The sequence below is a fragment of the Aulostomus chinensis genome, chromosome 16, assembly GCF_037954235.1.
Source record: "Aulostomus chinensis isolate RoL2024-O1b breed Wild chromosome 16, RoL_Achi_v1.0, whole genome shotgun sequence".
NCBI lineage: Eukaryota > Metazoa > Chordata > Actinopteri > Syngnathiformes > Aulostomidae > Aulostomus > Aulostomus chinensis.
This window is the reverse complement of record NC_141335.1, coordinates 5,933,047-5,950,097: the sequence shown is the minus strand read 5'-3', so window position 1 is coordinate 5,950,097 and position 17,051 is coordinate 5,933,047. Positions and strand designations below refer to the sequence as shown.

General features: G+C 42.8%; 1 protein-coding gene across 7 annotated transcripts in view; it reads left to right on the top strand.

Annotated features, from left to right (window-relative positions):
• Window positions 1-1,537: 1,537 nt before the first annotated feature.
• The window catches only part of ccdc88ab (coiled-coil and HOOK domain protein 88ab), a 67,005-nt gene continuing 51,491 nt past the window's right edge, over window positions 1,538-17,051 (top strand). For 3 of the 7 annotated variants that reach the window (XM_086179644.1, XM_086179641.1, XM_086179640.1), the window contains exons 1-3: window positions 1,538-2,308; window positions 2,401-2,501; window positions 14,745-14,853. In XM_086179644.1, coding sequence (XP_086035770.1) covers window positions 2,246-2,308; window positions 2,401-2,501; window positions 14,745-14,853 — 273 coding nt within the window. In that variant the 5' untranslated portion in view covers window positions 1,538-2,245. The remainder of the gene's footprint in view (window positions 2,309-2,400; window positions 2,502-14,744; window positions 14,854-17,051) is intronic. The other 4 variants (XM_086179643.1, XM_086179645.1, XM_086179642.1 and 1 more) reach the window with 2 other exon arrangements.

The following is a 17,051-nucleotide window of genomic DNA, read 5'->3' as shown; positions in this document are numbered from 1 at the left end:
GTGTGGACTTATCTCTCCGTTATTAGCTCACCGCTGATACAGCTAAAAGACAAACAGTGGACTAGGATGGCGTTCAATAAAATTTAGGATTATTTTGAATGCACTGTGAGTATCTTTGGCTGGTGGGTTTTATTTGTGGTACTTTGGGTCAACATTTGGTGTTTTTGTAGGTCCAGTCAGGTAGAAGTATCCATGTCGTAATCATATATTCCTTTGAAGAGAGAGGTTTTGGAAAAAAAAAAACCCCCAAAAAAAACCTGATGAAAACCTTAATATGACCTTATGACCTTTAGAGGTCAGTGGATCTAGTATTGAATGCTCCCAAATGCTGGAATACACAAACATCATGTAGAATGAGTAATTGTACTTTTGATACTCAAGTAAACTCAATATAAACTACTTTTACTTGACTATAATTTCACCAGAGTACTGTGTTATCTGGGGTTTTGCCACTTTTGCTAAAGTAAAATAAGTGTGTGAGTCTTGTGCTCACAGTCGGTTACAGTAACAATGTATTTGGGTCACATTTCAAAACAAGACATGTCACAACTGAGCCTCGAAGGATGGCCGCTACAATTGTACAATTTTTCCCTCAGTTTCAACAGGATTTGACGTGTGGCTGGAAATGAGTAATTTTCCCCCCACTTAGTGAAACCATCATAATACAAGGAAACTCATAAACGAACCCTTGACTGAACTTTCACAGTCATCGCATGACATCACCCACCAGGTGTCAGCAGCCTGCTTGCCTCGCTGCTCTGGTGTGCATCTGCTCAAAGAGTAAACAATACATATGGATTCATCTCCTGTTTTTCTTGAAGCTGAGCAGAACATATTCATTGTGCAATGGTGTGGTGTTTCTCAACCTCTGGGCTGTGGCCCTCGGGTGGGCAGTGACTCCCCAATGAGCAACAAAAAGCTTTCAAGTTGAAGCTCATTTTTTTCCAGATGTTTTTTTTTTTTTTTTTTGCCAATGTAGAATATTAATCTAAGAATATGATGGATTTTACAAGTAGGGATGTATGACTTTGGATTCTTTTGCCAATATCACGTCATAACTGATATGGCCGACAGCCCATAATCCCAGATGATTGTATTATTCATTAAAAAACAGCTTTTTATGATATTCTCATTTTGTAGATGCCGAAAAACACATGGAAACATTGTGAATTTGAAAAAAATTGCAAAGATGAAGAGACTGGAGCAAAACGTGGGCATCTAATATATAACATTTGTGTATAAATGCACTTTGGATTACCCTGAATTTGTCCTTATTTTTTAAATTTTTCAAACGGCCCCTGTTAACCATATGAATAGACGGGCCTGAAGTAGATAAATTTGAGAATCCATGCAAATAAATCATAGAACAGCTGCATCCCTCTTTTAAAACCTGACCTCCCTTCAAAAAAAAAAAAACTTCTGGGGGAATAAACTGAAAAGGATGCATTGAGAGGGAATCTAAATACCCTGATCAATGCTGCCCTATTTTTTTTCTTTCAGCGCAAAGGAGGCGGAGGAAGATGACCGGTAGAGAGAGAGAGAGAGAGAGGGAGAGAGAGAGCGAGAGGGTGGAGGCGGTGCTCGGCGTACTCCAGTCATCCTCTCGGCCGCCTCTCTCCACTAGTCTGCTGCCTGGGACCGGAGCCACATACTGAAGGACTAGTCTGGACATTCCTAGCATAAATACAAGGAGGAAACTAACGATTTTTAAAAAAACAAAAAACAAAAACCAGGACCTGAAACCTCCGCGGTGGACATTTTATCTTACTCCCTCGCACAGGAGGAATGTTTGCTCAGATTTCTATGAATGGATCTTCTAAAATAGCAGAGAAGCACACTTGACTAATGTAGTCCGCCTTTTGCGCGTTTCTGTAGATTGTTAGGAGGTTGCCTTTTGCCCGCAGCAATTTAGGAGAATTTTTATGTAGATATTCATAGAAACAACAAAAAATGTGATTCCTTGCTCTCTCCATGAGGTAGTCCAGCCCCGTCGTTGGCATCTGAACAGCTGGGTCTTGTCAAGAAGATTGTGGATTAACGTCTCTCCCCCCCCCCTTCTCCTTCAATACCTCCAAGAAAAAGAAAAAAAAAAACAACCCCGGACGTCTTTCAGCCAAAATGAGCGTCGTTTTAATTGAACCAACCAGGAGTGGAGTCTAAACAAACACCCGAATCATATTTCTACCATTTTGTGTTCCATATCTGCTGAATTAATCGGCGCCGGTTGACCTGGAAAAAAAAAAATATGGAAAGTGAGGTGTTCGCCCCTTTGCTGGAGCAGTTCATGCTCACGCCTCTGGTCTGCTGGGTAAATGGACTCTTCACAAATGTTCCAAGATCCATTCGTGACACGGCAGCTTTGCTCTTTAACTGATTGTCTTGTGTTTCTTTTATGTTCAGGTGAAGACACTGGGGCAGACGACAGTGAAAGATGGCACTAAATTATCGGAATATATTGAATTGGTGGATGGGATTTACCTGAATGAGATCATGCTTGAGATGTAAGTATTTGACACAGTTAGAAATGTGTTTATGGAGCAATTCAAGAGGACAGACCATGATGGATGTGTGGCCTATGCCCCAGAGACAGGCTACCTGATAGCAGGGCTCCAATATTCATTATCTGCTTTTTTTCTCCATTAAATGATGAGGGAATGTGTTAGACTGGGTTTTGATTCATGCAGATATTCCCTTTGGTGATATTTATCTGCTCAAAATCAAGTTTATGATGCTGGTATTTTGTTCGTATTAAAGAAATAATGAGCTAAACTAAACACGGTCCGTTAGTCATATTGTCGTATTTAATAAATGACCAATATCTGCTGCTGGAGTGCAGAATTTTGCATCCCTAATTACAGGAAGTTTCAAAAAGTCAGCTCATCCAGTGGTCTTACATCTTCAGATTTCTACATTTTGTGTCATAAATGACCAAAAAATAACAGCAGATACTCACATTTAAGAGTCTAGAAGAAGCAGATATTTCCCCCAAAATGAAGCACTTTCATTGGACCAAGGGACGATTTGTCGTTGCAGCTCTTGGTGATCTGTTCTGGTTGTAAGATACAAGCTGTTGGCTCAATGTCCAGGTCCAGTGATGTGTAGAAGGCATCCTAAGTGATACGCACCCCCCAGGCCTTTAATACCCCCTCACACACACACACACACACACACACGAGTAAATTAAGCAATTCCTCAAGAACATGAGTCTCTGTCCGGCACTTGAAATTGCCTGCTGGAGTGAATATAGGCTACACACAATGGGACCTTGTATTTGGGCCAACGACGGGTCACACAGTCAGAAATCTTTGCAGACAATTATCGTAGGGATCTCTCGGAGCCGCGTCTGCATGCGGCTCCACCACCTCCGGTAGATCTGGGGTCAGCGGTGAGGTTTGACGTAGAGGAGCATTGAAAGGACGTGATTTTTATTTTTTTAGAGTGTTGTAGATGTATGTTGTCTTAGCCAGTTGACGGTTGCTGTGACTCAGCCCAGAAAAGTTCAACCAGAGTCAACATTTGGACAAGTGTCAAACCACCGATAATGAAAACCAGAAATCCGACCAGAGGACACCTTTTGTTTTTTGTGACCATTTGTTTAGCGTTTGAGGAGAGGATGGAGAGGAACGGTTGACGGTCTTCTTTCTCTTGTTTGTTGTTTAATGGTAATGCGTTTGTCACACGAATGAATCAAATCGTGACACACCCACACCGTCACACACCTGCTGCAGCTTCTGACACCTCATCATGGTCACTGGTGCAGCAGGGGATCGAACCTGCAACCATTTGATTACTAGATGTGTCTTTCAGGCTTCCGAGAGCGCAGTTTTAACATTCGGAGCTCCTTCTTACAGATGCGTGATACTAAAACTGTTACTTAAACACAGTAAACATTCACTGCTGCATATACGTTTGGCTGATATCATTTGAAATCTTGATTTTTGTTGTTGTTGTGAAAGATCTGTGTCGTGATCAACTAAAGGGAAAACTTCTGCTTTCATTTGAGTGCCAAATATTTTTCTGGAGGCTGCTATTAGACTGTCATCTGCAGCCGACTGGAAGACACCCCGCCCCTGGAAGATGCAGAGAGCACGTCTCCTGCTGTGCAGGAGATTAAACTAGAAATAGAAGCCTTAAGCAGGGAAACTCTGGTAGCCGTGTCGGATCTGGATGCAGGTTTAACAGCAATGCAGATCCTTCGTTAATGTAGCAGAGACACGCTTGTTCTTACTCAGTGGTGTGGATGTTTTAGCTTGATGAAGAGAAAGGGGGAGGAGGCCCATGCATCAGATTGGTCTCTCGTTCTCCTGGTGTGTGTGTGTGTGTGTGTGTGTGTGTGTGTGTGACATGATAGGAGACAGCTTTCCATCCTTTTGTTTGGTTCCAGACGGTTACTTTGTGCTAACATGCCAAGATTTCACATTTTCCACTAAATCCAAACTCTCCACTGTCAGCATTTACGACCCCTGCTTGCCTGTCACAGGGCTGTTCAATCAAGCATGCTCCAGGCAGAATAATTGACTTTCACTTCCTCTGTGATTATGCAGTAATCGCACAATTTGATTGTGTCTCCTCATTTCAGATGTGTGGTGGAGGGGACATTGCTTTTCTCTTTTAGGCTCTCTGTGCTTTAGTATCCAGTGCGAGTGATTTTTAGATGGGTTAAGTTGCTGCTGTGTGCAGCATGAGGAGCTGATTAACCCCATCTGGCTGTTTCCTGTCTCTGGATGGTGTCTTGTTCTTCCTGCTTTCCTTCCTCCAGTGTCGTCGTCCTCCTCCTCCTCCTGCTCTGCTGTATCCCTCTCGTCAACCACTGCTCTTCGCCATGCTTGCTTGGCCTTCTCTGACTCTTTCCACGTACTCTGGTCCCGTCGGGCCTTGTTTTAACATGTGTCTTGGATGATATGATCGTAAGGAAACGGCCCTTTGTATGTCAGCTTACTCCTGAAATTAGAATGTATCGCCGCAGGCACTTTGTGATCAGATCTGACTTCCATGTGCATTGTGTCTATTAGCATATGTTGTTGTTTTTTTTAACCGTCAGGGCAGTGATGCATTTCCTGCGCTTGTCTCCCAGACGTTAAGAGAAGACGGTGGGTGGTACAGGCCCACAATGTCAGACCCACTTCTGAATTTGCTTTTCACAGATTTCAGACATTGTGATGGAATAATAGCATGATGACCCCACCCCTGACCTTGTCCAAATATGGTCTGAACATTCATTCAGATATTAATATGGTTACACAATGTTAGAAAAAATGATATATTGTGTTAGTCGGCTTAAAAATGAATCTTAACATCTGACTGAAATTGGATCGACCTTTTTGAAATTAGACTTGCATACTTATTCAAAAATATCCAAATTATGTGTTCTGTGCATGTTCTGTAGGTCCCACGGCACTTTTTAACCTTGGAACTGGGCCACAAAAGCAGGCATCTTCATGAAGTGTTCAGCTGTGAAGTTGTCATTCTTCTTAAATAGCCTTTGAATTTAAGTCTGCTTCAACAGGGACGCCTTTTGCAAACATGTTTGTTGGTAATGCAACTGTAAGAAATGAAGCATATGGCCACTGCCGAGATGCGTGGATCAAGAAACTGTTTTTTCCTTGGTTCTTTTATACTGGAGCACTGACTGCAGTCCAGTTAAATGACCAGTTAAATGTCCTTTGTGTCTCGGTTGCATTTACGTCTTAAGGATCGAGTGGAGTGGTGAACAACTTTGCCATATTCCCCCCCCCCATGGGACATTTTTGGAGGGAGCAACCGGAGGGAGATGAGGAGGGGAGGGGTTTGTTTAGCAGAGTGCGTGATACAAAATCATTTACTATGGCACAAAATATAAATGGAAGTCCTGGTTTGCTGAGCAACATGGCAACTCCCCCTATCTCTTCAAAATAAGAGGCTTGAGCAGCGACTTCAGGTGAATTTCTCCGTCGAAATAAATTGACTGAGCTGGGGAGGAATTTCAGCCAGCTGAAACGAAGTGGCTTACTGATCGCCTGACAGGATGTTGGGGATTGCCAGTCACACACAGCTCCATGTGTTTATATATCTCTCATATTATGGGCCTCTGTGTCTTCATGGAGAGTATATTTTTTTGTGTGTGTGTGTGTGTGTGGGTCTGCATTTGCTGTCGGAGTCGGGCAGCTGTTGGGTAGTCGTCTCGGCCAGCCATCCTCCCACACACAGGGCCTACAGTAATCGTTGGAAGCTGTAATGGGTGAGACTGCTCTTTGTCTGCCTCTCCCACTTCACCGGCATGAAACAGTCACCTCATGGATAGCCTGAACTAAAATGGCCTATGTGCATGTTCTAGCTCGTGCATCAGAGCTTTACGTTGGTGTTTGGTCGACAGCACCAACCAAAGACGTTTTCTGCTTTGTCTTATTCCTATTCAGCTTTTTTTTTTCATGACTTTGCTCACATTTGAAGCTGTATGTTGACTGAAATAATTACATAGTTGTCTCGTTTTTTTTGTCCTAATTTTAAGTGTAGAAACCACAGATGAGTTTTTAGAGATTCTTGGGAGAGCTGGAGGTGACAATTAAACCATTGTCTTTTTTTCAGTTCTTCAAACATGCAAGCACTCACTCACACCTTCATTAATATATATAAAACATCCATCTATCTATCTATCTATGAGAGTGTGTGTGTGTGTGTGTGTGTGTGTATATATATATGTATATGCATATGTATATGCATATGTATGTATGTATGTGTATATATATATATATATATATATATATATATATACATACACACACACACTCACAAAATTTGGTTTTCTGGTTGGACAGCTTGAATATTGTGTTTTAGTTGGCGCTGCGTCTCTTACAATTGATCCGGTCCTGCTAAGAAAAGGGCTCCGGTGGCGTTCGCCTCGAGCCAGTTACTACTGTTTACTCACAGAAAACACAAAATGCTGCCAAGACACACACTTGTCTTCCAGGGTGGCTGATAACACTAAGATTTTCATTTCACTGCTCTCTTGCATGCATACACTTCTAGCACTTTCAACTGAAGATGCTGTTACATGTGGCTTTTTTTTGTGAGTGTCCCCTTCTAAGTGAGAGACATGGCATGCTGGCAGCAGTTGTCATTAGAGAACTGTAGAGAGACCAGGATTAGCTAACGGTTTGCTGACACCCAGATGGCACTATGCCCCCCTTCCCCCTGCCCTCTACTGACTGACATTACCCAGCCAATTAGATCGCCTCCTCAGCGCTGTCAACCTAATGACTTCTCCCGCTCAGCAAGAGGGAGCCAATTAAAGTTTTGTCAGAGTGACAACTGTCCGGTTGAATTCAGTGCTTTCCTGCCACTTTCGCAGACACATGCTGACTCGTTGGTTTGTTTGATCAACTGGTCGGTCTGTCCTTGTTTGGACAGACTTCAGCAAGAGACACTCGCAGGAAAAAGAGGAGATTTAATGGGTCCAACATGTCTGCTGGTGTACCAGGTTATGCCACATTCTCTTAACTTTCCCTTTCCCACCTCAAAAAGTTGTTTGACTCAGCTCTAACTCTGAAAATGTGTGGAATTTGCTCGTTCAGGTGAAGGGAAAACGTTTGAATAATAGGGTTCGTATGGTCATGAAAAACCAGGAAGAGTCATGTAAATTCAAAGTAGGTGCTTACAAGCTTGGGAAAGTTTTAAAAAAAGTAAACAAAACCTGAAAATTCTAAAAGTCCTGGACAATCAAAAGTTTGACATAATACCTTTTAAATATTATTTCACATTACGCATTTATGTTGCAATCGAACCATGCTGCATGTCATTCATTTTCGTTAAATATATGGTCATACATTCTGACTTGGATTTTTCTGTTTGTATTCATGTACAAACAGGAATTTTCAAGAATGTGAGGTCATGGAAATTTTCCTGCCTGGCACCACAGTCATGGGAATGTATTGGATTATAATGTATATAAACGTTTGGACCTATATTAACCTTACGTAAAAATGCTGGCTCTGCTCTCACTCAGAACCCTTCATGTCTATAGTGGAAGGCTCTTCGAATGGCTGCACACATGGAGATGAGCGCGTTAAAAATGCAAAGGGCAGCAATCGCCTTCTGGCATTTCCATCTGCATATTTTTCCTGCAAAGGTGCTTGCCAGCAGTTGTCTGTCATTAAGAGGTAAACCCATGAGTCAGTGATTATGGATATAAACTGAAATCCTGTAAAGGCCTGGTTTTTCCAAGGCCACAGTGAAGTAAATCCACTGTGTGGGTACACCAACCCCCCCCCCCCCCACACACACACACACACACAGGATGTAGTCCTCAATGTGCTTGTCATCACTTCCTTTCAGACACATCATGCATTCACAAACTGAACCAGTGAGTTTGTAGAAGAGCTGTTGTGTGGGGCATCTGCTTGTCTCTCGGCCGTTACTGTCTTTTGTTTTAGATCTCAGATGCATTCTTGCCCCCTGTTCTTTGGGGATTATGATGCTAACATGCGGCCATTAACCAAGTCTTATTTTTAGCGGCAGTGTAGCGAAAATGCCACAAGGCAAGGCAAACATCTTGCTGCATTAAAGGCAGACCCTGGACGATCTGCACCATGCCTAAGCGAGTTCGTCCCATAACGTCATGTGTGAAGAGTGTTATTGCTCTGTATGCTGGCAAGGTTGGAGGAGGTGGTGCCGGCAAGGCAGGCACGTGCACAGGCTGAGGGCATGAGAATATTTTTCTTTTTGTTTTGTGCCTGTCGTTCACTTGTTTGCCGTCCATTAAACAAAGTGGCGAGCCTGCAGATTGGTGTGCAAACTGGATGGAGTTTTTGTAACGCTCTTTAAAGTAGAGCCTCCTAAGGGGAAAGGATTTTCCCACTCCTGTGATGAAATATAAAACCTAATCTGCAGGATTCTCATTCAAATATGAGGCTTGTACAGCTCAGTGCTTGCTTCAGCCTGGTGATTCAGGGTGGTGCAAGGCAACTGGACCGAGTGTGAGTACGTCCTAAAGGCTAGGATATGGTCCGATATTTTTATTATTATTATTACTTTTAAATTTCTTCATGGATGCCGTGGAACAAAATGCAGCACCTTAAGTTCTTTTTGGGAGGTGTTCAAAGATGCGAGCCAATACGTCACAGGCGGATCACAGAGATCAAGTAGGTTAAAGATCTGGATCAGTCAGGTTCAGCCATGACAGCCAGCGTGAGAGGGAACCTGCACGAAGAGTCACCTGTAAGACTAGAACGTGTGCTGAACCAATGCTTCGGTTCTAACGCTTTTCAGGAAAAGATAGAATATTATGAGCGTTTGTAAATGACAACATCCCAGTCCATTCTTCCACTCAGTTATTTCTTTCTCTTTTTTTATGGTGGCTTGTTATGAATCAGCAGTCAACATAGATATTTTGTTTCTGTGGGACATCTGTTTTTGGACCAAAAGATCCTGTTATGCACATGGTTTTTGTCATTTGGCGTCTCGCTTCTTCTGTTTTGTTTTCATGACAACATGTACGGTAGTGTAGACCCCCCAGAACCTCTGTCGCCACACAGTTAAACAGTCTGTGAACCGCAGCCTCTGAGAAATCCCACATTCAAGACAGCAGGTTGAATGGTGTGAGACATTTGATGACTTTGAAATTCATGGAACGTGAACTTTGCTTTGACGGGTCTCCTGCTCCGTCCGAGCCTCACCTCTCAGACCCCTCGCTCCCTTTCTCTCCTCTGTTGACTTTGAGCAGCATGTTGAAGCCTTTGTTGGCTTTTTCCAGGACTAGTTACAGCTGACATAGTTGGAATTCCAGCTGTGCTAGAAAAAGGAGGCAGATCTGCTGCTGGGATGTTCCGTGCCCCCCCCACACACACACACACTTGCTCTCTGGACCGTGGGGTAAGCAGTCATCTACATTCAAAATAAAGAATTGGACATTCCTCCGACAACTCTTATTACTGACTTTGGGTCATACCACCTTTTGTGTCAGCCTGGGGGTGTGTAATACCCAGCAGCCAATCAGAGTCAAGTATTTACTCTGACCGTGATGGCTTTGAAAGCACTGCATTCTGATTATTAGCAGGAAATACTAAATTCATTAGAATAGAACACAGCCACAACAATTTAACATGGTGCTTTTGGATCTAACGACGCTCAAACCATTGACACAGGTTACGCCAAGTGACAGTTATTAGTTCAACTGAAGAGACCTTTTATAAAACTGGGCATAGCACCCACATTAACATGCACACAAAAGCCAAAATGAATTATTGTGCAGACTTTGATTCATTTTGTGTGCACGCGTTGGTTGTATATGAGACCCCAGGCTGTTATCTGAGTTTTAGATTATATTAGAGTTGAGTGTTTGTTTTTGAATTGTCCATTTCCCCTGCTTCCGTTTGTCAAATCTTCTCCCATTTGTCTGTGCTGTTTCTGCTATTTGCGGTTAATGCAAACTCAACACTTCCTCCATCTGTTTCGTGTTACAGACCCTCCAGTGGCTCAGGGGACGTAATCCCCTCTGTGTGCTGAAAGACATTTGCCGTGAAAAATCTGCAGGAAATGTTGAGTTTCATTAACGGCAGCTTAATATTGAGAATTAACTGCAAAGAAGAATTGAACTTGTGGTATTTCTGTTATGGAAAGAAACTCAGGAGTAGTTCATGGCATGAATACGTTGACCTACTGAAGGGATTTACATTCAGAGCCGTTATAATACAGGAAACGTAGGCAATTATTTGAGAAGTTGGAAACGAGTATTTGTAGTCCAGTCGAGCTTTAGTAGGTTAGGGAGGAGAGGAATGGGAAGAGGCCCAGTGGAAACAGAAAGACAAAGGCTAGAGAGAAACAAGTCCATGAAAAGCCAAGACAATGAAATGGGGTGATGAGAACCACATACCAGTGGTCCCGTTCTCACTGGTCTGTTTGGATATCGCAGCCCCCAAAGGAAAAGGGCGGGCGAGGAGAAAGGAAGATGCTGCTATCTTGAACATTGGGGCTGCACAACAAAAAGCAAACAGCAGTTAACATATATAATACACAATTACAGTCTGATTCTGAGTAGCTAATGTCATTCAGATATGGAATGATGTTATTGCTACATGAGCTTGCATATAAGCTGACATTCATAAAGATGGTGTGTTTACTTGTGCTCCAGTAATTTGATTATGACGATATGAGGCAGAATTTTAGTCTTCACTGATGTTGCGTTTACAATGCTCATAATTTCAGGATCCTATACAACCATCTCATTTGCTCTGCCCGGTGAACTAAAAGTGTGAAACTTCTCCCAAATCGAGTTCTCGACTATTGTCAGAGTAAATGTTCCTCCTTGGAATTTGGGACTCAAATTTGTGTCAAGGTGAATTGATGGATTGAGATGAAGTTGAAGGATACACAAGCCAACAGAATGATTTCGCGATCTGTTAACATAAGCAAGCCTGCTAAAGGGTGTTCACCGCCCAGGTTCATCTTCGCTGTTTGGCTTTGCTTTGCACACACACACACACACACACACACACACACACACACACACACACACATCCCTGCTGTGTTTGGACAGTCAAGCTTACAGACTCCATCCCCAACACGTGGCCAAATGTAGACTGCCTTTTCTCTTTGTGTGTGTGCATTTAGCTTGCTTTACGTGTGTGTGTGTGTGTGTGTGCGCGTGTGCCTGGCTGCCCATGCTGATTCTAATGTAGCCTGTCATATATGGGTTAACACTCCTCCCTAACAGACCCAGCCAATGGTAGCTAGTAGTTAGGAGCAGAAAGCCCAGTGTCCCCAGGCCCTATGAGGCTGTAGTGCCCATCGACGGCACCGATGGTCCAGCTTATTGACGAGCCGGCTCTCCGTCTGGCTGACTTGCTGACAAGTTGTCTGCTTGCAGGCTGTCTATCCCTAATCTATTTATCTATTTAAAGTCTTTGCTTTACTGTATCAGCAGGAACAACAAGGGAGTTAATAGCTGGGATTTTTGACCCCCATTACCACTCTAAGTCGTGGCTTTTATGCGCCTGCTGATCCAAGGGGGGAGTTGAGCCTGTCGCGTGCTTACATGTGTGGTATCAGAGAGGGAGCCAAAGAATCGAGGGGTTGATTGTGCACAGTTGCTATGGTTTTGTTGCTGCGACAGCCATGTTCTTGGCTCCCTCAATGATGCTGACGGAATGTGTGAATGGGCTTTCTTTCTCTTTTTCAGTCTTTTTCTGTCTCACACACATAACTCATTCACTGCGTCAGCCTCCTCGCCTTGACAGGATTACCACCCTCACTGTGCTTTTTAATTAAGGGGTTAAATAGACCCCCTACTATGAACCTCCAAAAGGCTGTGTGTGTGTGTGTGTGTGTGTGTGTGGGGAGGGGGGGTGGGGTCACATGACTGTCCATTTAGACCAGAATTAAAAAGAACCCTGTGTCTTGCTGATTAGCGTGTGTGTGTGTGTGTTGGAGCGAAGATGGTTCGAAAGACTAATTAAGACATTCACACTGCAGACAGTTGAGTTAAGAGATGAGGATTTTCATTTAAAGGTCAAATCTACTGCCCCTTTTTCACGTGTCCTTGTGAAAAGTTGCATTTTAGCATCAAACTGCTTAACACACCCTCCTGATATTAAAGCGATTTCATTTCGGGGGGATTTTGTGAAATACCAGCATGTTTAATTATTGGTCAAAAACATCAGCAGCAAGCGTGCCACAGTGTGACTGCAAGAACCCATCAAGCTGAATGCCCTTGAGGAAGATTAACCGCCCTTAACCTTTGACCTCCTTCCTCAAACTGGTTAGAAAATGTACCTTCAAACCATCAGTACATTCTGTTTTTGTGGTATTTTATGTTTAGCTATATCAAGCAGGTCGACCATACGTGTGCAAGAGTATGGATGGAGACATAGACACTCATGCATGACTACACATGTGCTGCCAACCACTGCATGCATGCATGCATACATTCACGAGGACTCTCCTCCCCCAACACTCACTGGATGTTGACCCTCTTATATAGGTCACAGAATGTAAATGCTGTGAAGTCTGAAGCACGTATCGTGAAAAAGAGAGCTGCTCTCTAACAGCACGCTGGAGCTGATTAATCAGGCCAATTAACAGCAGCTTTTAGTGACGCTTGCGGACTCTTATCATAAAAATGTCTGCAAGTTGCATTGACATCGACGTTGAATTTTTGTTAGACACACAGAGCAACAACAACATATTTGCAGTATTTCGTCAACACCTGCTCTTTTAAACCGTTCCCATCAGCTACTAACAAACCCGTGTTGAAGTTAAATGTAGATGAATTCTTCCCCCAGAATTGAAACAGGTTGTTGTTATTAATGGGGAAGAAGAAAATCTAGTACATGAGAGTTTAGGTCTTCTGTCAAAAATAAAATGTAACATTTTTTTCCCCTGAAGAATTAGTAATAAAAGCACTGCACACAGATCAGCAAAGTTGCAACAGCAGACTTTTATGTGATGTTTTCAAAATCACTCCAGTCCAGACTCCAGTTAAAAAATTCACTTATTTTACTGCAGTGGTGTTTGGCAGTCTGTCCACTCCGACCCGGCCGTGGTGCTGTGGGTCCGGCGGTACATCATGGATCTCCCCCAGCGTGTTGCCAAAGTGGCCCTCCTCTCAGGAGTGAATCCATTATCAGTTTGTGTTGCTGCTTTGTCAACACCCCTGTCGTGTGGCGTGAGGAGTCTGTGAAATGAGAATTCCCCTTTGGGAGTCAGGACATATTGCATTAACTTGAAGGTCTTTTCATGACGTTAGTTTCATTAACCTTTTTAGATCATCAGTATACAGATGCTGACATCCTTCAAGCTTATAATGAATGCTACTCATGCTGTCAACGGCAGCGGTTAACACATTAACCTTATGGCGTGAACACGAAAAGTATTTGACTAATAATAAAAACATGATGGCCGTTTACTTCTGGCAATGTGACTGCCAGATAGTTTGGATGTCAAACACTCCGAGGACACACAGATGGACACAAAACTCTTTTTTTTTTTTTTTGGTTTGTCGTCAGTAAATGTGGTTTGAGAATAAGTTTGGGATCTGTGCTCTGAAGGTAATTTCCATAGATATGCAAATGGCAGTTAGTCTTGATAACAGTAGCTGGGAAGATGGCACCATGTGAATTTGGGGAATGTCAATGAGGCTCTCTAAAACATGTTGACACCCGTGATAACATCAGTCATCGCGCTCTCTGCTTCAAAGTCCCTTAGGCGACACTCGCTCGGATAAACACAGCCTAGCTGTTCCTGCAAGAAGGTACCTCGACTTTTTGATTCCGACAGATGAGAGGAAGTGAGGATGATGATTAGAGAATCACTGAGATACACTTGTGTGTGTCTCTGCTCTGATGAATGATGATTCCTCTAACCTCACTGATCAAGTCAGTTAAATTGAGCACGAACTCTCAAGCCTCATTCAGTTTGGCTTTTGCAGCCCCGGATTTAAATACTTTAAAATGATTGTCTTGAACTCACCGAAGGAGTGGAGAAAATACTCAACGCTGGCGCCATCTGATTTGTGGGGCCGGGCTTTATAATGCGCTCGTTTTTCAAACGTCACTGTGGAGTCTTGACCCTACTCAAACAAGGCTCCATTGTCACTGTGCTGCCAACATAGCAACACAGTGTTAAACTAAAAAACATTAGGAGTCCATTTACATTCTCCTACTTAAAGTAGTAAATAGGTTTTTTATTTTTTTTACAGCTGTGATGCTCAGGAATGAGACCCTTGGTTTTAAACTGTGGTATTAATATTTTGTTCTTTTTTTTTTTTTTGACAGAAATCCCAAAGCCACTGTGCAGAGGACCAACAAGAAGGTGAACAACGACTCCACGCTGCGCATACAGAACCTTTCCATTCTCATCAGGCAGATTAAAGCCTACTATCAGGTGAGATTCTCCTGTGAAAGTCTTGGATTTTGTCCCTCATCCCATATTTGCATGTATATGTGTGATGTGGTCCGGTGAACACAGAGATATCTGAAATGTAAGATACACACTAAAGAGCAGACACTGTTGCAGTTCTGCTTAGTCTGATAAATATGTTATTTTTTAAATAAATTTACTTTGCGTCGTAAGCTACTTCTCCAAAAAGAACTTGTGCAACATCTCCCTCCGGGATGATGAAATGAGCCTGACATATCAGCCTTATTTTGGATCCATTTCATCTCATGTGTCCCTGAAAATCCCCCAAATGTCAGTGTTATATTTGTGCCTTTGAGACAGACGTACTGGAGTTATGTCTTCTTTGAGCTCAGCAGAGCTGTGTGTGTGTGTGTGTGTGTGTGTGTGTGTGTGTGTGTGTGTGTGTGTGTGTGTGTGTGTGTGTTGCTATCACATAATCAGCCCTGAAACACGTTGATCTATGTTGTCACCAGTTAATCATTACTCGCACCAAAAGGAAATGATTGACACTTCCTATGAAACTAATGACTGCAGAAAAAAAATAAATGGAGGAGGAAGTGCGGGGGAGCCAGGGAACATTGAAAGAAGAGTTTCTAATGGCAAGAAATCTCAAAGTGAGGCTCATATTACAATATGTATTTAGTTGTGTTGCCTTAAAACTTTGATTCATATCTTGATTTTTATGTCCTAGGAATCTTAGAAACAAACTTTCTAAACTTAAGTTGGTAACCTGATTGAACGAAGACAAAAAAAAAAATTACCTTTGCACGATTAACGTGAAGTATTGTCACACAACAGAGAGGAACTTCGAACTCCAGAGCAAACAAGTACTGGAGATTCTAAGTTAGTTTGAAACTAAATCCGCAGAGGTGAAAAAACTAGCCCATGTCACCTCAACAATGTCGTACCTGTTAAACGATAACTTTACCTGGAGCTGAACGGGTGAAACGGAATGAATCATGGCTGTGGAGAATCGCTACAGCTCTCCTGGTGAGAGTGATACTCAGATATGTTATGTATCAATCCACAATGATGGTTGGTGTATGTAGCGAGTACATATTTCACCTCGTGGGGAATACGCACAGCAACAGTGCCCACGTCACATGACTTAGACGTGGATTTGCGTTACCCTAAATGTTGCCCCCCCCTTTCTTTTTCATTTTTTTTCTAGTCTATTACAGGCTTGTGTAAATTCACAGTTCTGTACTTGTAAAAGTTGTGAAACCCATGAGCTGAGCAAATGGAAAGCCTCTATAGGGAGTATGATTCCTTGCATTGCTGCAACAGTGTCTCAAGCGTGTTTGTGATAAGCGGGAACAGAACGTGACCCAGCACGCTGTTGCGACGGTGCAGCGAGTTTAGGAATGTTAGCACGGCGAAGCAGTCGCACTGAGATGCAGCTTTCCCACACTTGAGACTTGGGACTGTGACCCATATCCTCAGGGGCCGAACAGAGGATGTATAAAAGCCCTCACTTATCAAGCTTATGGAAACATTCATATATAGATGTTGATGGAGAATATATGAATTTGAAGAGCCACTGTAGCTCTAAGGTCCAATTACACCACATCTTTAAACTGATTCTGTATAATAAAGGATTTGGGATTTTGTTTTTAAACAAAGATATTTAAAATTCTGCCTTCATTGGTTTTTGTTTTCTTTCTTGTTTAGTTAACATCCTGTTAGTCACTTGTTTAAACGGTCATCCCACAAAAGCTCCCCAAGGCCGACTTACACTGCTAGAAGAATCATCTTTTGCAAAGTCACTGGTTGGGTCAGTAGCTGCTTGGGGTTAAGTAGGCACAAGCAGAGTCTGTGGATGATGAGATGACGGGAGAGGTTAAAGACATTAACTGGACGCATCTCAGTGACTCTGACAACAACAAAACATATTCAGCATCTTTTCTGACCTTGATGTTTTGGGTCTATAGGTATGGCAAAATTCAAGGCATTTGACACATACACTTAGTTAATCTAATGGAACTGTTTCAGATTAAAGGGAACAATGAAACTTCTTCGGGTGCGCTGTTTTGTTAATCGTCTCTCTTGCTCCCTTGCCTCGCTCTGTTGACCTCCTGGCCACGCTATTGTCGGGCCACTTGTGTGTGCAAGCTCTGCCTTAGAGAGACCACCTACAGTTTAAAACCTCCATCGTTCTTTGCTGTGCTCTGCCCCCCTGATGA